This window comes from Quercus suber, unplaced genomic scaffold, assembly GCF_002906115.3.
Source record: "Quercus suber isolate HL8 unplaced genomic scaffold, Cork oak 2.0 scaffold_57, whole genome shotgun sequence".
Classification (NCBI taxonomy): domain Eukaryota; kingdom Viridiplantae; phylum Streptophyta; class Magnoliopsida; order Fagales; family Fagaceae; genus Quercus; species Quercus suber.
In genome coordinates this window covers 1,529,207-1,551,580 of record NW_027069522.1, presented here as the reverse complement: position 1 = coordinate 1,551,580, position 22,374 = coordinate 1,529,207, and the positions used below count along the sequence as shown (strand labels likewise).

The window sequence follows — 22,374 nt, the reverse complement described above, 5'->3', positions numbered from 1 at the left end:
AAACATTCATGAGTCTCAAACACCACTAAGGAAATAGTGTGGGACAAAAATTGTCTTAAAGAGATGTTATCAAAAACTAACATGGATTAGTTTTGCATTAATCATTCTATAATCGTTTGGTCTATAAATAGTAATTAATTATTCTTAATTATTTTATGCATTAAACATTTTTGTTTTGTCTGTCGTTATTGATTATAGAATCATAAGAGTAAATTACTTTATGCAATATTTTCCAACTATAGTAAGATTCTAGTGGGGCTCTAAATATAGGATAGAATTTGAACTCAATTAAAAAATAAAGACAAACTTTGGCCATGTTAACTTTTTTTATCTATGGTTTGAAAAACGTCACTTCATCCACGACTCTTTTATGTGGGCATTATACACTTCATTAGTCATTACTTTCATGGTTAAAAATAAATGAAAAACATAGAAAATAAGATCTAAAAAAGGTATTTATAAAAATTGTGAAAGTTAGTTAAAGAATCGTATGAAAATCATCTCACTTCTAGGATTTGCCATTCCTTAAATTGTTGATTACCATACAAACATCTAATTAAGAAAAAACAAATCCTATTGTATTTTTGTCCGATATCCGTGCATGTTTAGGGGTGTAAGATTTTTTTTTATATATAAAATAGGGGTGTGAAATTTTGATTTCAAAGTGAAATAAAAAGCGTAGTTTTTTTTATACAATATAAAAATTATATTTTAATTTAATTTAAATGTATGCGTAGAAAGCTTCTTCCTAAAAACCTTTTGCACTTGCCCCTCTCAACGTTGCGCCAAGAATGTGCCGCACGATTCAAAACTGAAAAAAAAAAAAAAAATGTAAGGTCGAGATTTTGCCAACTCACTCGAAACGGAGTGTCCAAAATCCCCCCAACGACTGAAACGAGTGTGTTCCATTTCGGCATTTCGCTTGCGTTTTCTTCTATAGTCTGTTCTTTTAAAATTCCGCGCCAGCTTTCGGCGTTCCCTTCTCTCCCGAACTCACTGAGTCAACTCGTTGCCTCTATCAATGTACGTCCTTCGCCTCTAAAGCCTTACTCCCCGTTTGGCTCCGAGAAAATACAGGAAAAAAGAAAAGAAAACTTGGTTTTCTGAGTTGTTGAATCTTCGTCTGTAAGATTCTAAGTTCTCATTTCCATTACAATTTCTAAGCAACGTAAAAACGGTGCGGTGCCTACAATTGTCACTCTCACATTAACCCCTCACTTTTTTTTTTTTGGGTAATTTCCATTTTATAATTCTTATGCCGATAAACCCTATTCTAGGGTTTTACATTTTTTTTCTTATTTTTTTATTCCATTTTTAAAATTTAATTTTAAATTTTTTACCCTGATCGGAATTTGACGTTATATAAGTTCTTCAAGTGATTCCTGCGTTTTTTAGGGTTTCGATTTGGATTTTTTTAGTGTTAAACTACGTCCAAATTTGGAGGCTACTTCATTATACTAATTCAAATTGCTTTTTCTCTCCCTCTTACTGTGTAGCTCTATCATTTTACATAGTGTTACTGAAATTTTGGGTTTGAAGCGGTGCTAATCATTCACCATGGGAGACTTGTCCAGGTAAAACTTGTTTTTTCTTGTACTTTGTATTTTTACTGAGAAATACTGTTTAAAAAGAAGGGTTTTTAGCGATGTACAATTATTGTTGTAAGTAAATTGTTGTATATTTTGATGGATCTTCCAAATTTTTTGAAAAACACATTAAATTAAGCCAAATTGTTGTGCTAGGCTATGTCTGAGGGAGATTTTTGTTATCTGGTTTCCCAAATTATGTTTAAAATAGAAAAAGTCAAGTATTAGTAGAAAATTTGTCAATTTGTCTTATGAAACATTGTTTTTGCAACCAAACAGAGCATAATGTGGTGAATTTCTGATGGCCATTGTGAGTTTGTGATGAATGTGATGAATTTTTCTTTTGTAAATGTATAAGTGTAAGACCATTAGATATCTGTTCTGTTAATACAGTCATAAATGATGAAAGGAGAATTTTTAAGCAATTTTTTCCTTGCATTAGGAGGTGTTCTCTATGTTCCAATTTCTGCAATAATTTCTTTAGTGGTCCTAAAAATTTCTTAGTTTAAAAAGATAGTTTTTGATTTGTGCTTATATATTATGCGCTATCAACTTTGATGATTAATTAACATTCTACTTGATCTTGCAAATGGAGTGTATGTTGAAAAAGAGTTGAACAGTTGAGGAATGCCTATTTTCCAGAGCATCAAGTGGTGCTCATTTTGTTGTATATTCAGACAACTTGATTTATGATGTTGCAGAAAGTATTTTCTCATGGATGCCCAGAACTATGATTCAAGAATTCCATTTCAATTTACAACTATTGTATTTGGAATTTGGGTTTGTAGTTTGATACTTTACACTCTTTGATCTTCATTAGTGTGACAATTTTATCTTGTTTTATTACGTCAAGTACTCTTATAAAATATTGAGTCCCTGGTCTCTCTTGTTCTTTAAATGTGGTGAAATGAGGTGTCCTTTTATTATGGTACATTCTTCGCATGTACCTGCAGTGCTGTAGCATTCAAGTAATGCCCTTTGATTTCACCTGTTTCAGCCTGAGTTAAGAATAACAAGTTCTTCATTACCTGGCATAGAATAGCCACTTAGAATTACCATAAGTGAGAACTTCATTCATTTTGAATTATTTATCAATCTTACTTACATAGAAGTTCCCTTTGGAACTTCTAGTGAAAGAAGTTCTTTTTGTTTTATTAGACGCACTTGGTGAGTAGGTATGTAACAGTATGTCCCTTTGGCATACATAATATACCCATACATGTGTTATCTTGTCCAATAATGGGACCTTGCTAGCCTTGTAGTTATCATTTAACATAGCTGAAGTGAAAATCTTATTCAGTTAGACCCTTTTAATCTGATTCAGGGAGGAGATCAGCAACACACTTCGGGTACTTGTTGCTACGGATTGTCATCTGGGATACATGGAGAAGGATGAAATACGGCGGCATGATTCTTTCCAGGCATTTGAGGAGATATGCTCAATAGCAGAGCAAAAGCAGGTAGCAGGTTATGGCCTATTATCACATTTTTCTTGAAAATGAATGACTTATCAGTTATCAATCCGATAAGGAGGGGGCAGAGGATATTTCTAATATTCTTTCTTCATATGGAGAGAACCTCCTCTTTGTGTATTTTACGCAGACTAGTTTGTAAATTCTTCCAAAAGCTGGTACCTGTTATCTTTAGCAGAAGGGCCTGCTCCTACTAATATTTGTCTATGTTGCTCATCTTTCCAATGCCAACTTTATTATTTAGCCACTCTTCAATTTATTCCAGGAAATTTTGAAACATTGCTCTTTCACTTTCGCTCTTGTACAAGTTTCTTTGAATTTTCTGGTAGATGATAAATTCCTTTCATTTGCAAGTCTAAATTTGAATAAAAGATCTGTATCAGAGAACTTGGCTTGGTGGAAATCATTTCTCTTCCTAGGATATTGTCTGAGCCAAGTATATAAATTAGTATTTATCTGTACATATCAAAGACTACTCACTGATGCCTATCTGCTGTCAGGTTGATTTTTTACTCCTTGGAGGTGATCTTTTTCATGAGAATAAGCCCTCAAGGACAACATTAGTCAAGGCTATTGAGATTCTCCGACGTCATTGCCTCAATAATCAGCCAGTGCAGTTCCAAGTCGTTAGTGACCAGACTGTGAATTTCCCAAATACGTAATGACATAATGTGCACTTGCTTAACACTCAATAAAAATTGTTGAGTTTTTTTTTTTGGCTCTTACTCTGTGTATTATGTTTGACTTATGGTTGCTAGCTTCATGTCTATGTTCACATCTAGCTTCTTTATAGGTTCCTGCCATGTAAGTAACAAGCCTCACTATACCGTTAAGTTTGGAGTATAATCATGCTACCTGTGAAAATGTTGCAAGTCCAACCGACCCCCCCCCCCTCTCTCCCCAGGGGTATCAGATTCTCTTTGTATGATAATCTTCCTTTTTCTGCATTTTAATAAAAAATTTCCTTATATAAAAAAACAAAAAAAAAAAAAATTGTTTTCGTTCAGAGTTGTGTTTGTTTAAAATCTCTAGCTAATCATTTCCCATGTGAAGTTAAGCATAGTAAACTTATGTTCTGTATGCACACACAGGGAGGATTGTACACACTACATATATTATGTATTTGTTGCATGTGTGTCTATGTCAGAAGCATTATTATTACTTTCTTATTTAAGAATCTGCTTTGAAATGCACCCTTCACTTCATAACAATGTGATACTTTTAACAGATTTGGTCATGTAAATTATGAAGATCCCCACTTCAATGTTGGCCTGCCAGTATTCAGTATTCATGGAAATCATGATGACCCTGCTGGAGTGGTATGGATGTTATGGTAAAATGCTGTAGGTTATTTTCTTTTTTATATGTTTTAAGCACAAATACTAATAAGGCAGTTTTCACCCGATTTTTTTTTATGATTTTTAACATCCCTTTTGTTTTAAGCAGAACCTTAATCTGTTGCAAATATAGGCTAGCTTTCTGGTAAGGTTCATTTATAGTAAGGGTAGAACCAAAGGCCAGGGTTCAAGTTCCCCACAATAAGTTTGTCCTTTGGCCATGTTTTAGGTGGTGAAGGTATAATATGGGGTTAGGCTAGGTCTTAAGTTCAAATATTATCAGTACAGAACAAAAAAATAAAGTATTTTGATTTGAACCACAACAGGAGGTGGCCTTCTTTTAAGGGTATGAAAAATAAAGAAAGGGAAGACAGAGAGATTTCAAATTTGTGGATGGTTTCCCATGAAAATTGCATCACTTACATGCCGATGTCTCCAAGGACTTGCATTTTTTTGTTTCATCTACAATGATTAACTTTGGTGGGGAGATTAGAGATCATGCAGAGAAATATCTACTGTTCTTGAAAATAGAGTGAGGATCCCTGATTTGGTGGATTTTCCTAACCCCATTTGTTATCTCTAGGAGAAACATAATATGAGCTTGCCATCCTGAAATGGGTTGATCGGATCAAGAAAGCAGTCAGACAGCTTCCTTCAGGATTCTTACTTCGGTTTGGATAACTTATGGCTTAACTGAAGATCTGGCTCTTGCACACTGAGGTGTGGCATATTCAAATGCCAAATAGTAGGGGCAGGGGCTTCTTAATACCTTAGTTAGGCCTTAGATTTGTTGTATACCTGTTTTAACTTGAAATAATTAATTACAGCTTGTTGGCAGTTGAAATGAATACTGATGGAGCTGCAGTATTTTCTATTGCTGGCAGTATTTTCTAAATGCATCAAGAAAAAAACTTATGTTTCTCACCTAGCTGTGAAGAAATTTTCTTTCTGCCCTTCATTTTGTTTGATAAATATATACATGAATCAATCTTCCTAGACTGTGTTTACTTCAGTTCTTCAGTTTTGTCTAAATGCATCAAGGAAAACTTATGTTTCATACCTAGCTGCAAAGCAATTTGCTTTCTGCCCTTCAATTTGGTTGATAAATATATACATGGATCGATCTTCCTAGAATGTGTTTTCTTCAGTTCTTCAAACTGTGAAATTGTGTTCCTTATGTGTGACTGTGACAGGACAACCTTTCTGCGGTGGACATTCTCTCAGCCTGCAATCTTGTTAACTATTTTGGGAAAATGGTTCTTGGGGGTTCTGGTGTTGGTCAAATTGCTCTTCACCCTATTCTTATCAGAAAGGTTTGTCAGTGTATTTATTAGCATCAGACTTGGTAGATAAGTCTCTTTGTTGTGCAACTAATAAATCCTAATGAATTGTAGGGTTCAACAGCTGTAGCTCTCTATGGTCTTGGAAACATTAGAGATGAACGGCTAAATAGAATGTTTCAGGTACTTTATACAGCACATTTTCATTCCATCTTTTGGTTAGTCACTTCAAGTATGCTGAGATAATTGTTGGTTTACAATTTTTTTGTGCAGACACCACATGCTGTACAATGGATGCGGCCTGAAGCTCAAGAAGGGTGTCAAGTGTCAGATTGGTTCAACATTCTAGTTCTTCATCAGAACAGGTTGTCTGTATGTTTTTTTGGAGAGCATGTATTGTAAAAAATGGTTGCTTTATCTTAAATTCTTGTTGAACTCTTCAGCCTTTGAACACTTACATGGTCTATATTATAATGCTCTTGGTCTTCATTATATGTGAATATTGATCTTCTCCCAATGTGGATTGCAGAGTAAAGACCAACCCTAAAAACGCAATAAATGAGCATTTTTTACCACGGTTCCTTGACTTCATTGTGTGGGGACATGAACATGAATGTCTTGTGGACCCTCAGGTACTGCGTTGCTCTCTCTCTATCTCTCTCTTGTTGTGTCTGAATGAATTCAATGTGGATTTTGATTTCCACAGGAAGTTCCCGGGATGGGGTTTCACATTACACAACCAGGTTCTTCAGTTGCAACATCACTAATTGATGGAGAATCAAAGCCGAAGCATGTGCTTCTTTTAGAAATTAAGGTTGTCCATGGACAAAACTTCAAATATATTTTTGACAAGCAGTTTCTATCACCTATTTTTAAATCCTAGTGCCTTTTTGATATTGATGCATCATGATACAGGGGAACCAGTATCGTCCAACTAAGATACCTTTAACAACAGTGAGACCTTTTGAGTATACAGAGGTAAGTCAGTGTCATTTTTTTTTCTTATATGTAGTAATTTTAGTAATTACCCAAATCTTTGTAATGCAGATCATATTAAAGGATGAACCTGACATTGATCCCAATGATCAAAACTCAATTCTTGAACACTTGGACAAAGTGGTATTTATTAGTTCCTCATATTAGCAATTGATTTGTACCTTTTCAATTTTCCTTTGTCCTTTTTTTTTTTTTTTTTGGGTTGCAAGGTGCTATTTATTTATGAAGATTTTTATTAGATTTTGAATTTATTCAGGTCAGGAATTTAATTGAGAAATCTAGTAAAAGGGCTATTAACAGATCAGAGCTCAAACTTCCATTGGTCCGAATAAAGGTATTTCTGTGTATATTTTTAAATGATAGTACCGTAAAAGTTAATTGATGCATCTGAACATCACTTGTTCCTCTTGCTAAAAAAAAAAAAAAAAAAAAAAGCAAATCCCATTTTTCACCTATGGAACAATTGCAACCTGCATGTGTCATTGTCCTGATTTGAAGTGTTGAAGTGTTTCTACTATCATGTTTAATAGAAGCCTTTACTCCCACTTTATGGTAGGATTCATGAATCCTTGTTTTGCCATTGAGGTTTATTTAGAGATATATTTTCTTTTGACTACTTGGCTATTTGTCTTCTCTCATTGCCTCCACTTTTGGTTTTTGCGTCTTCTATCCTTTCATTTTCAAATCAAATCAAGCAGCACTTTTGTGCCTATGCTTATGACACTCTTCAGCAGTTACTGGCCAACCATCTCCTGAAATGATTTTTAATCTTTTTTTCTTTTTTTTTTTTAGTCATCCATCTTCACATCCTTGATAGATTTACATCCACTTCCACTATACTTTGGTCGTTTAGCTAGTCTCATAGCCATATATCGGTTGGGTTCAAGTTACACTTGATGTAATTTTAAGCAATATTATATCATTCAATATTTTTTAGTGGATGTGAATTGGACAAATCCTCCATTGGATTACATTTTCTTCTTAGATCTTCCATGTCTGCAAATTTTCAAAATAACTAAAGATAAATAACTATATTATCTATCAAATTTTTAAGTTTCAAGTTTTTTTATTTTAAAATCATGCATAAAAGATGATTACATGGATTGAATAGTAAATAACATTTGATAGACACAAAATTTGGCATGTGTGTTAAGAACATTCAACATAAAGAGCATGTAATCTAATGGTGGGACTTTCAAATTATTAATCCAATAAAAAGTTATTATGCAATGTAACATTACTTGAAATTTAACTTGATCCTAACTCTACATGCACACACACACACACGCACACAACTTAACTAGCTTGTTTTTAATGATTTTAAATCTTTTAATTAATTTCAGTGTCTAAATTCCATTACAGTCCTTTTGTGGATGATAATGGGTATTCTTTGCATAGCAAAATGTTTTATTAGCCTCATTGTGGTGTTATAATTTTTGTGGTTGATTTGGCAGGTAGATTACTCTGGGTTTATGACAATAAATCCTCAAAGATTTGGGCAAAAGTATGTGGGGAAGGTACCTTCAATCACCAGTCATCCTAGATCAGTGTACTAATGCTGATTATTCTTGAGCAACATATTTGAGAGATTATTAATTCTTAAGTTTTGTTAGGTCGCAAATCCCCAAGACATTCTTATCTTCTCAAAGGCTTCAAGAAAAGGTCGCAGTGAAGGTAATTCAAATCATCTATTCATCTATGTAAAATTTGTTATTTACCCACTCTAGACACTTTGCTTTTGTTAAAATAATGGATAAATGATAAATTCATCATTTCTTAACAGTTCAAGCTTTGGGACAAGTGGTAGTTTATCAAGTTTCATGTAAATTCATCTATATTTTGTGCATTTCTAGGATATGGTTTGATTTGTCTTGTTTTGGAGGTCTAAATATTATTTTGAAATTTAGTTGTAGGTATGGTACCACAATATATTGTTATGGTGTGAGATCTACACAAAACTAGGGCTACCCATCACTTGAGCTCGCTTCAAACACAATACTTTCCAGAATTACTTCCAGATCCAAAAAGATTGATGAGAACTAGTCTACTACACTACAAATGCCCCCCCCAGAGCCTCAAATTGTTACCCCTCCAAAGTAACAACATGACTTACAAGAATCCATTGACATCCTTCATAAATTACGAAGTCCTAATTCATCTTCAACCTTTGACTTCATTGACTCATAAAGAAAATGGGTGATAGTGATGACAAATGATAAGATAAAAAATGGCAAGGATAATAGCCAGCAGAACAAAGGATATTAACTGGTCTAAACATTTAATTTTTGTTCCACTTGGGGATAAAAAAAAATCACTTGTTTCATGGACTCAGTTGAAGTTGGATTTGATTGTCTTCCAAATGGTTCCACTGTTGTCCACCTACCCATAAACTTTCCCATGTCAGTTTGTAGCAACATGGCTGCGACCGTGTAAAGTGAGTCCAGGTTTAACTACATTTGATAAACTTTCATGAACTAATCCTATGCTAAGTGAGAATTTTAACAGTAGTTTTTTACCCAGATATAGTTTATTTTTTAAGATGTCAAAACCTTCACTCAAAACCTTCATTTGATATTCCGTGAATCAATATCTCATTAAATTAATCTGTCAGAAATTTTTCGCACTTTGTGTAAAATGTTCAAACTAGCATAGTTATTTATTTATGGTTTCTTAGAAGAAGATTTTTTTTATTTTTTATTTTTTGGGGGGGTGGGGGGTGGGGGGGTTGGATTTAACTATCTCTTGTATATATATCTGATAATTAGGAATTTCTCATAGTAATAGTGTTCCTGCATCCAGAAAACTGTGCCACCTTAGTTCCTAATTTCAGTAGCATTGAAGCTGTCAAGATCGAATTTTTTTTCATACCTAATTAGCTCTAGAACCCTCTACATCAAATCCAACCAACATCCCATAAGAGACCTAAATGTAGTGCTAAATTCCTAAAGATCCTGGCATCTTGCATAAGATTTGGTATCAGAGCCTACTAGTCCTGTCTTACGAAACTTTGTGTGTGAGAGCACACGTGCATGCATGTGTGTGTGTTAAAAAAAATAGTTGGGGAAAGAGTACTTTCCCCCTCTATTTTTTTATAGGCAATAAAAATTTTATTAAAAAATTTAAAAAGTACACTGGCATTATACTATCAACTCAACAAGCTAAGATCTATAGTTGCAAAAATCAATAAATTCGGATAAACTAGAAAGGGAAAACATCCCAGAAGTTGTCATCCATTCAAGGAGGGAATTCATAAAAAGTCCTTTTAGCTTTAACATGTTCCGCTCACACCCTTCAAAGCTTGTTGCATTTCTTTCGTTCCAAATACACCACATCAAGCAAGGTGGGATAGCCTTCCATATATTTCAACACTCCGATGCCACCCAAAGTGGCCTTGCCAACAATGAAGTAAATCAACAACCCTTCTTGGCATCACCCATTGGATTCCAAAAATGATGAAAACCATATCCCACAATTCTCTAGCCATAAAGCAATGCAACAACAAATGCTCCACCATCTCTTCATCCCTTGGGGTAATTTACAATTCACCCCCTTTGAAACCAACCACTATGTTTGGGAAATGAGCAAATACCCTCCATTCCATTACTTTTTCAGTTAAATACAACGGAATCACAATGATTAAAAATGCAATGCAAGAAAAAAACAATGCAATCCTCAAATTTTTCTCTTCCTTGTGGCATATGACTAATATTTTCTTCAAAAGATTTCGTTGAATTTAACTGAGAAAGTACCAAAATGGGGGTATTTGCTCATTTTCTAAACATGGAAGGGGAAATTGGTTGGTTTCAAAGCTAAGGAGGGGAATTGTGAACTACTCCAAACATAAAGGAGGGAAAGTGCCTTTTTCCCAAATTATTTTTAATATAAAGAGTGACTGTGAACGTTCACAAATTTGAAGGGAGATTGGTAATGCAAATTGGTCAATTTGTATGGGATTCTATCGGTGCTTCCTGTGGCTGGCTTCCTTTTGAATGTAAGAAGTTTGGCTTGAATGAGATTAGGGTTCCTTTCCAAGTCCTTAAACTGCTTCAGGCTACATAGTTGATTTATACACTTTTTAACTTTACTTGGTGGCTAGGGTTCTGATTCTGACGGCATTATCTTAATACAAAATCTTTTGAAGCTTTAAATTGTGTTAAATTTCTGTCTGAGATATTTTGTACTTGCTTTGCATTTCCTTTTTTACATTTATGTAATTTTCCAAAGTTTTTATCTTGGAAATGCTATAATTTTAGTTCTTTTTGGATGTAGCTAAAATTGATGATTCTGAACGGCTTCGTCCAGAAGAATTAAATCAGCAGAATATAGAGGCTTTAGTTGCTGAAAATAATCTGGTATCTGAGCCATCAAATTTTATTTTCCTTTTTCATTGTCTATGGTTTGCATGCATACATAATATATTAGATTTCTTGAAATCTCAACTGAATTTTACTGAAGCATAGGCATGGATTCCAATTATATGCTATAACCATGGGTTACATCTTCAACAGGCAAAAGCTCTATTAAAATATATAATCTTCTCTTTGGGCCAGTAGGCTAAATGGAACTTGCATAACAAAACTGGAAATGACAATAGAAATATTTATGTGTTGCATGGTAGGTTTTTTTTTGATACAAGCCTAGGCCTCATGGTAATTTATGGTTGTGCAGAAAATGGAAATCCTTCCGGTCAATGATTTGGACGTTGCATTACACAATTTTGTTAACAAGGATGACAAAATGGCTTTCTATTCCTGTTTGCGCTACAATCTTGAAGAAACACGTGTAAGTACCGTATATTATATTTTCTTTCCTACAGTTAGTGAGCAGCCTTTGGTTAACTTAAGATGTGATAGCTGGTGTATTTTGAAATCTTGTGTTGATATCATAATCGCTTTTAAGAATATCAAATATAATCTTGAGTTTTTATATCATATATGTTAAGTGATTAAATTCATCATTTGTTATTAGCTTAAGTTTTTGGGACAAGTGTAGTTTATCATAATATCATAAGGGATTCTCCCTCAATTGTCTTTCTTTGGAAAGCTATATGGAAAGCAAAGGCCCCTAGGCGAGTTTCTTTTTTTGTTTGGTGTGTAGCTTAGAATAAGATCCTAACGGGTGATAACCTGAGATTGAGGAGATTGGTTTTTGTGGACTAGTGAATTATGTGCCGACATTGTGGAGAGACGGTAGACCACTTACTTCTTTATTGTGAGATGGCTTATTGGTTATGGAGCTTTGTTTTTATAACTTTTGGCTTGTCTTGGGTTATACCTAGATCGATCCCAGATTTGCTTTTTTGCTGGTGGAATTGGTTGGGAAAGCACTCGTCTCAGATTTGGAACTTAGTTCCGTTGTGCATCCTTTGGTGTATTTGGAAGGAACGGAATAGGCGGACTTTTGAGGATTTGGAGAGTTCCGGTGATCAAATGCTTGCTTCTTTTAGTGGGACTCTTTTTAATTGGTCTCGGGCATGGGGACTCACGACTAGTGATTTTCTCCCTTCTTTCCTTAGCTTTCTTTCTCTTTTGTAATTAATCTGTTGATTGGTTTTCCTTTTTGTTTTTTCTCTGTTTTCTTCATCTTGTATTTTCTAAGTTTGCTCTATGTTCTTCATGCATAGAGTAGCCATTCGTATATATAACATTCTTACTTATTTAAAAAAAAAAAAAAAAAAAAAGTTTGAACCTTGTCTTTGTTTTCCTCCATTTAAATGTTAAAATGCCACATTGTGGACCCCATTATTGAGAAGTCTGGGCCTAAGCGTAAGGGAGTCTTTTAGAATTAAGGTTAATTTTCATTTATCAGTTTATCTTTATCAATATACAAATGATAGCTTTTATTGTTTTTGCTTCTTTTTTTTTTTTTTTTTTTTTAAAACTAATTTTCCATTTACTTTCTACTCCACAGAACAAAATTGCCAAGGATGCAGATACTCTAAAGTTTGAAGAGGAAGACTTAATTCTTAAAGTTGGAGAGTGCTTGGAGGCAAGAATATTTAGTTTATTATATTTAAAATTTATCATTACATTAAAGGTCAAATAATATATATATATATATATATTAGTCAAAATATCACATACCTGATTCCATCGATTTTTTTGGAGAGCAATGCTGACTTTGGGGCCTAATGGAGTGGCTATTGTTAAAGGCTTATCAGCCATGTTAGGCCCTATTAGAATAATGGTTAAATGATTATATCCTGCATATTTTAATAGTTTAAGATTTTGGGATAATTAGTAATCTATCATGTATTAAAGCAAGTGGTCTTGAGTTCAAATCAGTCTCCAGTCTAGCTCCCAAATAAAAAATTAAAAATCTCACGTGTTGGACTTCATTTATTAAGGGGGAGTATGGACCCACACACAAGGGAAAGTGTTAGAATAATAGGTTAAATGACTGAATTCACCATTTCTTAATAGTTTAAGCTTTTGGGACAATTGATAATTTATCAAGCCCCATGGAACCTTTTGGCAATAAGTCAACTATTGCTACAGCTACAGTTGGTACATATGGGTCAGAATAAATGCATTCATTTTATGTATATTGTAGAAACAATATTTTTCTTCTTTCACATAGGTGCTGTTCAGGAATCACAAGGGCATGTAAGGAGGGTCACTATCTAAATAGCTTGACCATCATGCAAAATTTCATATTGCTTATAACCATGTTTATCTTTTTCTGTAGGAACGCGTCAAGGAAAGGTCTGCACGCCCTAAAGATACTGCACAATTCACGTCCACTTCTCAGTCTCTTGGGGTAACTCTTATTACAGTCCACTTTGTTGACTTTGTTAATTCCATGCTGGAAGCTCTTTAGGTCGTTCTTCTTTCTTTCTCTTTTCCGGGGAGTGTGTGGTTGAATATTTGCATCCATTCTCTCCATTCTAAGCTTGTGTTTTCAATTTCATGTAGGAGTCCAGAAGCAGAAGTACTGCCGGACTTGGAAGTGCAGTTTCTTTTAGTGATGATGAAGACACAACACAGTTATCTGGCTCAAAGTCTAGTACTAGAGGTCGGAGAGGTTCATCTAGGTCGTCTCGTGATGCTACTGAACTTGGTAAAAGTAAAACTTCAACAAGAGGAAGGGGTAGGGGCAGAGGTGCCAGTAACTTGAAGCAGACAACTCTTGATGCATCTTTAGGGTTCCGCCGTTCTGAAAGGTTACTAGTGGACCTAAATTTTGATAATATGAATGCTAATTTATTAGAAGTTAAGGGATATTGTCATGCCAACAAAGTAACTTGAAAACCCTTGTACACTAAGCTGCAGAGTTAGGGTTTTGGTGCGATGGCAAGTGCCTTCCCACCAAAAGCAATAGGTTGCAAGTTTGAATCCGGTAATCAGCCTCTCCAAAAAAAAATTTGGGGGTAAGATGCCTGCCAAGACCTCTCCTAGACCCCGCAAAAAGTGGGAGTTTTGTGTATTAGGTACAGCCTCATACACCCAACTGCAAGATTTTTGTGTACTTACACTTTAGGATAGGTGAATATGCAGGTAATATGTTCTAAGTATTAATGTCAAGTGTTATTGCTATAGACTCTTTCCTAGTGAGGCTGTTCAAATGCAAGATGCCTGGCTTTTGTTTGGTAATTGAAATGTTGGCATCAAAGACAATCTGTTGGGGACAATGCCTCATAAAGTGGAGGTCACTAGTTTGGATCTCCTGTTCCCACTCCTCCCTTTGGGGCCAAAACTTATAAAAAAAATGTTGTCATCAGAGATTAACTTTGTTCGATATTTTATTTAAAAGATGTGAAGCTTGGGGGATGTCCATCACTGTAAGAGATGAGAAAAATTGGTCTAGGATCTAACATAGTGGTGAATTGGCAACTCATGCCTTCTCCACTACCCAACCTTTAATTTCTCCCCTTAATATTAGCAATACTACTCTTTCTCTCTCCCAAGAAGGTGTTGTGTCACCCACAAATATTGTCAATAAGTTAGATGGGGAAAGCAAGAAAGGAAACAAAGATGGAAATTCCTATATATTCAAGTGTTAAAATTGCAAGCAGTTGATCCCGTCTAATTTATCCGACTTGCTTTTCTTTGTCACTTCTACATTCTCTTCATTAGAGTTGATGAGCATGAGGTGAATCCTAAGCCTGGACAATGGGAAACGACTAGTATAAAGGAGAATCATCCAAAAGCACCTCATAGTTGAGATTTTGAAAGCAACTCTTTCAAAGATTTGAATTAGAGAACAGAGGGGGTTAGAATAATGTCTAAAAGAGGCAGTTTCTTACCTAGCCACTTTTATTAGAAAGGAATGTATGAAGTGTATCAAAAAGAGTGAATTATTGAATGTATGCAACTAGACATCTGCTGCACCTTCTGATATATATTTCATTAAAAACATTAGACTTTCATGTTGCTAGTGTAGCATCTTAAGTAAGATTACAATTGCAGATCCGCATCAGTTGCTGCAACAGCTGCAGTCCAAAGTATTGCTGATGACGAGGATAATGTGGATTCTGCTTCGAGCGAAGAAGCTGGGAAATATGGAATTGAAGAAGTTGATGATAGTGTATGGATTCTTTATTTGTTGACTTGATACATTTATTTCAGCAGTACATTTATCTTTTCCAAATATTGATCTTGAATGCATGTCTTTCAAATTGCTTTTCTTATCTACATTCCGAAATTAATTATATGAGGTCCCTGTAATTTGACATATTGTATATACATTTTAGAATTTAGACACAGATTCTTTCTCAATATATACTTTGTTCAGATTTAAACTGTCATTTTTTTTCCCAGGAAAATGATGCTGCAAGTATACAAGGCAAAGGACGTAAAAGGGCTGCACCCAGAGGAAGAGGTAGAGGTTCTGTGCAATCCTCTAAGCGGGGAAGGAAATCAGATAATACTACGATTCAAAGAATGCTTATGAGCAAAGATGATGACGATGACGATGATGATGCAGTGAAGAGATTAAATAAGTCTCAACCTCGGGTTGGTTTTACATTTTCTTTTTGGTAGTCTCTTTTATTTACAAGATTTTTAACTGAATATATATCCAACAGTATGCAATTTGATGCTGCTTTCTACTTTTGAGGTTGAAAATCTTCTAGCTTTAATAAAATAAAATAAAAATTATGAATTCTCCCTCGACATTAGATGATAGGAATGTGCTGCTCTCGTTTAATATTTTAGTCAAGGATCCAGTGCAATATCTAGGATATTGAGCAGGATGCAATACCCATTAAATGGTTGAGACTTGGGATGAGCCATCCTATTAGAGAAGGTAAAAGATTAAATTATCTGATTGGAGGGCTGAACTTTTCATCTTGGCCATCCATAATCCCGTGCAATACATGGGATCTGGATTCACCTTATTATATCATTTCAATAGCCCACTGTCATTCAGCAACATATGTTATAGGAGAATTTTTAAACCTGCAAATAAAAGTTCCAATGACACATTGCTCCCCTCTCATTCTTATTCATCCATCTCTTATAGTTATGTGGCTTTTCTCCATCCTTGAAATTACCTAGTTGGATCTGATTGCTCCTATCCTTGTTTGTAGGTGACAAGAAATTATGGTGCTTTAAGAAGGTAACAGTTAACAAGGTTTGGTATCACTTCATGAGATACTGGTTATTGGAATGTTTGGTATTGTTCACACTTATGTGGAAGTCTTCTTCTGATTAATCTCATGAAGAATTGTAGGATGAGCTAAATATTACAGAGCAGTGGGAGCAGTTAGTTCAATGTCTTCAATTGAAGTGTTTATTGATCTTCCTACTGTGAACCGCAATGATATGCTGGTACACATATGATCTGATTTCTAGCTTACGCTTATTATGCCCGCTAGCTTTGGTTTGTCTCTGTACAATTTTGAGCTTGTATAGTACATGATGCTAAGGGATATTATTCGTAAAATGAGAGTCCTGAATCTCCCTTCTTTTTTTTTTTTTTTTGCATAATTGAAGTATAGTGCAGGGTTTCTTTGGATTGAGAGAAAAAACTGTGAAATGAGAGAAAAATATGTAGTTAGAGCAAGGTTACGTAAATAAAAGTTATGCAATGGAGAATCGTACTCCCAAAGGCATCTTTACACTCTGTTTTCTGGGTCATGTGAGTTTACTAGCATTCATTGTGAAGTTAGAAGGTAACCTTGTGCCATTCAGACGCACTAATGCAAAGCTGCTTCAATCTCTCATACTCCTACTGTGATCTAAAGTAATAATTTCTCTTTTAACTTTTGTTGTTGCCTATATTTTCTAGAAGCCTACACAAAGCAAGCCCAATTCTCTTGGGCCTATTATCTATGCTGTATTTTATTTAAATTTTTAACATTTAAAGAGATTTTGGAAATGTGAAGTATTTACTATAAAATAAATTACCACCTCATACTTTTGTCGTGGTAGTCAATTCTATAAGTATAAGTATTTGTGAGGTGTAGAGAGCAAAGACTAAAGTTCAAGTCTTCATGAATGAGTTTTAGACACAAACACTTAAAATTTATATCTTAAATGTATGTCATATAAAATAAACTTGTTTTCAGAAGAAAAATATTATAATAGATATAAAATAATTTAAAAAAAAACAATGAAGCATCTTTTAAAATTTTCAACAATTGAGTTCATCGCACAAGAAAATTTTGCCTAAAAGTATGTTGGTCTCAAACTTTGCAAAAAATATGATTATATTATATTGATTTCAAACTGAAACAATAAATACTATAGGAAGACTTTATAAAAATAAAAAAGCATGCATCTAACTAAAAGTTTTTATATTCCTCTCTAGTTTCTACCATATGGGATACCAAAATTATTTTTGCATCATAGATTATGTGCCAAATATTTGTGTCTAGAATTCTATAAATTGTTTACATTTTCAAAAGGGAAATATGCTATCAAAATTTATAATCGCAGTATCTCAATTGTTTGTCAATATCTAAACTTATAATCCACTTTATGCTCACGGTGGATCTAGTACCATAACATCGCAAACAACTCAAAATTTAATATTAATATCGTTGAATGCAATATGACTATTGGTGACTATGCCATATTGCATATCATGTGACATTTTCTTTAACACAGCAAGAGAAGCACTCATTATCTTAGAAGACAATCCTTCCAATGTGTAACCCATTGGTAAGATTGAAAATTGTCTTAAATTTGGAGAATCATAATATACCACTCAAAATGAGAGAGAGAGAGAGAGAGAGAGAAGTTTTGGAAGAGAAAGAGAAAATAGAGTGGTGGGATTGTTGAGGTTAGATTATACTTTTTTTTTTAAAATAAATTTTTTAAAGTAATTGTATATCTTCCTTAACCATACATCTCTATTAGTTTACACAGAAGTGCTGAATTAAACCTTAAAAATGTGTAGGAACGTTGGTTTGATTAGATAGGATCACCGAATCCGAATTGAAAACCGTTGATTGCAAAGAAGTTGAAGAGTGTGTGTAGTCTGAAGAGAAGCTTGTACGGAGGAAGAGAACTTCTAAGTGAGTCAAGGTCTTAACTTTCAAGTTTCATCTACATGGGGGGGGGGGGGAGAGAGAGAGAGAGAGAGAGAGAGAGAGTTTTAAAGTGGGTTAGGGTATTGGCTTTCAACTACACATAGGAAAGGATCATGCTTAGATCATAATACGTAAGGGAATAAGTGAGCTTGAACTTTTCATAAGGTTTGGTCTGATTTGGTCAAATTTTCAACAACCGGCCATCTTTTAGATAATAGTAAAAAGAAGTTAACGTGATTTTTTGGATAACAGTAAAAAAAAGCTAATGAGAAGAGGTTAAAGAGGCTAGATGTAAAATTAGACCGCTACATGGCAAGACCTCATGCTCTCCCTCATGACGTCTCTTCTTTTATATATATATATAAATTGGTAATAAAGCTTCATTTAAAGTAAATTATGTTAGTAATTTTACCTACAACATCAAAACAAAGAGTTTGGGGGTAAAGAAAAATATATCGTTGTCGAGGACATTTTTGAGACAAGAGCCAAAAATGCAAGATTAGCCAAAATCTCCCCTTGAGTTCTTTAGAAATGTTTATTTGTGGAGAATAAAGCCTAAAATTCTAAATGTATAATGAACAAAAGGCTAATGGTACTTTAATAAGAGAAAAATCAAAATGCGATAATTGAAATACAAGAAAATATAGAAAAGGTACACAGGTTTGAAATTTCGATCCACAGTCAGCGAGAAGAGGAAATTGAGAGAGGTTGTGAGGAAGAGAGGGAAAGTTCTCCTATACCCATATTTCCACCCCTAAACTTCAAAATTGTGAGAATGCTAGTTGGTTGAATGCGTTTTTGCTCTAAAGTTTCAGCTATGTGGGTAAAACATAGTTGGTTGGTTTTTAAGCTGAAGAGAGAGTTTTATATTAAGTTTGGGGTGTTGCTAATGACTGGGTTTTTGGTAGTAGAAGAGGCTTTTATACCCTATGGCACTAATTTGGTGTCTTGGCTTGGTTTGCTTTTGTTTAGAGAAGAGTTTGGCTTGGTTTTAACATGATTCGGGAAATGCTTGACTAAACACTTATTGGCTCCCCCTTTTCAGTTGTTTCAGATCATTGGAAGGCCCATCTGAATGAGAGCTAGTAGCTGAAGTTGGCCAATGAGAGCTAACCATTTTTAAAGGAAAAAATGGTTCGAGCAAAAACCTTGGACCATAGTCAGCCAAAGCATAAAAGCTGTTTCGGGGTGAAAATTTCGGGTACAAGACCTCTTCCATGAGCCTAAGATGCTACCAGTGTTCCTTGCCCACTTGGTAGCACGCATGTGTTGGGCTCATGCAAAAGGTCCGAAAGGACCAACTCATACCCTTCAAACCACTTTTCCTCAATTTTCCCAATAAGTCGCATGGGCTTGAGTCATGCTTAAAAGAATAAAATAAAATATAATATAAAATGGGTATAAACAACTATATATAAAATACTACTCCCTCCGTCCCAAATTTTTTGTCCTATTTGAAAAGTCAAACTTTTTAAGGAACATCATTTATTGTCTTGTCTACCTTTTAAAAATGTATAAGTTTCCAAAATTCCTTAAAAAAATTTATTAAAAAATTGAATTAATAAATTAATAGGGGTATAATAGGACATTAGTAAATTAATGGCTTTTATTTTTAGAACAGGACAATATTTTGGGACATCTCAAAATGGAATAGAGGACAAAAAAAATGGGACGGAGGGAGTATCAGTTTATTACTTAGAAAGATATAGGCAAGCAGAATATTTTTAGATTAATATGCACTATGCAGTCTTAATATCTGTTTTTGTTTAAAATATATATATATATATACATATATTTATATATATATATATATCGTGAATTAAAAATAAAATAAAACACTATTAAAAATTTGATAAGAGCAATCAGAATTTGATAATTCATAATGCAAATGAGAAAATAAAAATTGAACGAACTGTTGTAGGAGAGAAAAAGGATTATAATCGTAGAAGGATAAAAATCTACTATACCTTTAGCTCGAATAATAACAGAACAGTACCTATGTTAATCTTGGATTGAAACATTTAAAGATAATTTGGAAATGTGAGGGAGTTAATATAAAATAACAAAATTTAATTTAAATTTACACGATATCGTGTAAATTAAAGTTGTTTTCAGAAACCAAATATTATAATACATTATAAAAAAAAATTAAAAATAAATAGTGAAGCATCTTTTAAAATTTTTAACAATTGAGTTTAGTCAGAGTAGCATTTCAATTTATTTAAAGTTTCGGTAAAAGAGCTTCAGTTAAAGTAAGTTATGTTAGTAATTTTAACTACAGCCTCCAAACAAACAAAGAGTTTAAAGGTAAAGAAAATATCTACCACAGATAAAATATGCCGCCTTAATATCTGATTTTGTTTCCTAAAAATATATATGTTGGCAAGTGGCACATAAAACCCAAATAAGTATTGGGCTTTGTACGTGCAAGTTAGATTTAAACTTATATAAGAAATAAAATAAGTTATCTAATAATACATCTTCATGAAAAAGTTTATGGTGACAAAGATACAAGCTTTGACATCACAAAGGTTAGAGAAGGAGAAAGTGATAGCAAGAAAATAAAAGAGATAGTATATACGTGGAAAACCTTAGAAAAGGGAAGAAAAACCACGGTTTGAGCTTTGTATTGTGGAAAGAAGAGGTAACTCTTGTACAATAAGGGTGTTCTTCCTTAAAGAGAGACCTTGTTTTCTACCTTCTTATCTTATCAATTTTCTACTCTCTTCTCAAAAGATCTTCTTGGGTTCTTACCCTAAAAATCCAACTGCATGTTCCTCTTATAATCTGAGGAATATGGTTGAGTACAAAGACAGGTGTCAAATTATCATTTTCTTATTTTGGACTTTTTCACAACTGTGGTATTATCTGGTGACTGGAGGAGAGAGAATGCACCAATGTGGCACTGTGACCTGCTGGTAGGTGACTTTGCGATTGCTTGGGAAACAACCCTTGGGCAATGAGAGGGACATCAGAAGTACTGTGAATAGTACACGAGTCTCTGAAGTGGTCCAACATGCATTCAACCAATAAGGGGTATTCTCATAACTGCTGACCTTAGAAAGTCACTATCTCCCTTTTTGTGAGTGCTTGAGTACCATGTCAGGTGTATATGTTACTTCCTTCCCAAGGCAGTCATGCCTTTAGCACAAACCAAGGATACGATTTTGTAGCAAACGCTTACGCTTCCTTTGCGTGACACAGCCATTCCACGTGTAGGGTCCAAATCTAACCACATACATTCCCCCATGTCTTGGTTGGTGTAATGTACAAGCTTTAGATTAGAACAGGCCCAGAACGTGTCCTTCTAAGATTTGGAGCCTCCTTACAGGGCATATACCCCGGAGTACAAACCAAAGGTAAAATAAGAAGTCATTGGAAACCTCCCTAGGGTCCCAAACCTCGGAATCCAACCTAACAAGACCTATCACCCTTGATTCGAGCATGAGTAAACCATGAAAGTCGTTCGAGGTAAAAGCCTATTGACTATACTACCCACGCTAGTCTGTGTTCCAAGCTACCAAGGAATCTTTCCAATGTATGCGTGAATTATCCAAGGGTGTTCTTCAGATCTTCTTGATAAATCCACAACCACCCACCTGACACAATCGCATTTAATGCAACAAATAACTTATCAAAATAAGACAAGAAGCCCTAAAAGTCTTTGTTCATCATAGCCTTAAGAAAAGAAGAGCCTAATGAGACATAAGGCAGCCCAACTACATCAAGACAGCACATGCTGGAGAAGAAAATGAACAGAACCAAGCAAAGGATAAGGATAAAAAAAGAGAAGAAAGGAGACTATGAAAGAGAGAGATAGACAGATAAGGACAGTTTTTTGAAAAGTTTTCCGAAAGCTAGAAGAAAAGAAAGAAAGGAGAGAAACACACGTGAGGAATGTAACAGCAAAAATATACGAATAAAATCCTTGACACTATTTCAAGAGCAAAGAGTTGTTTAGCTCTTATTCAAACTTCCCATTGTGATTATATTGAACCCATGATAGAAATTAATTTTGATTATAGGCAAGCATTTAAAACCGGATTAATTTCTTGTTTCCACAATATATATATATATATAATAAAAATAAAAATAAAAACCGTGAATTAAAAATAAAATAAAATACTGTTAAAAATTTGATAAGAGCAATTAAAATTGATAATTGATAATATAAACGAAAAAGGAAAAAAAAATTTTGAACGTACAGTTGGAGAGAAAAAAATTATT

General features: G+C 34.2%; 1 protein-coding gene across 5 annotated transcripts; it reads left to right on the top strand.

The window, feature by feature from the left end:
- Positions 1–801: 801 nt before the first annotated feature.
- On the top strand, positions 802–16,736 carry LOC111984229 (double-strand break repair protein MRE11). 5 transcript variants are annotated; one of them, XR_010628600.1, is made up of 24 exons: positions 802–1,125; positions 1,497–1,574; positions 2,911–3,046; positions 3,559–3,716; positions 4,287–4,377; positions 5,589–5,708; positions 5,790–5,858; positions 5,949–6,040; positions 6,205–6,307; positions 6,382–6,489; positions 6,591–6,653; positions 6,723–6,794; positions 6,928–7,005; positions 8,126–8,188; positions 8,285–8,345; positions 10,941–11,023; positions 11,340–11,453; positions 12,582–12,659; positions 13,359–13,430; positions 13,586–13,833; positions 15,080–15,197; positions 15,431–15,625; positions 16,201–16,441; positions 16,607–16,736. XR_010628600.1 is itself a non-coding variant. In XM_024015858.2 (23 exons), exons 2-23 carry the CDS (start codon positions 1,558–1,560, stop codon positions 16,231–16,233), a joined length of 2,172 nt encoding a protein of 723 aa, XP_023871626.1. In that variant the 5' UTR covers positions 802–1,023; positions 1,497–1,557; the 3' UTR covers positions 16,234–16,583. The 5 variants fall into 5 exon arrangements, 4 of the variants coding, with proteins under 4 accessions (XP_023871626.1, XP_023871624.1, XP_065628421.1 ...); XM_024015858.2 differs by lacking the exon at positions 16,607–16,736 and having other exon boundaries at positions 802–1,023; positions 16,201–16,583; XM_024015856.2 differs by lacking the exon at positions 16,607–16,736 and having other exon boundaries at positions 16,201–16,583.
- Positions 16,737–22,374: the final 5,638 nt, after the last annotated feature.

Coding starts and splice junctions, on each gene's coding strand:
- LOC111984229 (XM_024015858.2), top strand. Junction 5,709..5,789: donor ACCCTATTCTTATCAGAAAG/GTTTGTCAGTGT, acceptor AATGAATTGTAG/GGTTCAACAGCTGTAGCTCT. Junction 8,346..10,940: donor AAGAAAAGGTCGCAGTGAAG/GTAATTCAAATC, acceptor TTTTGGATGTAG/CTAAAATTGATGATTCTGAA.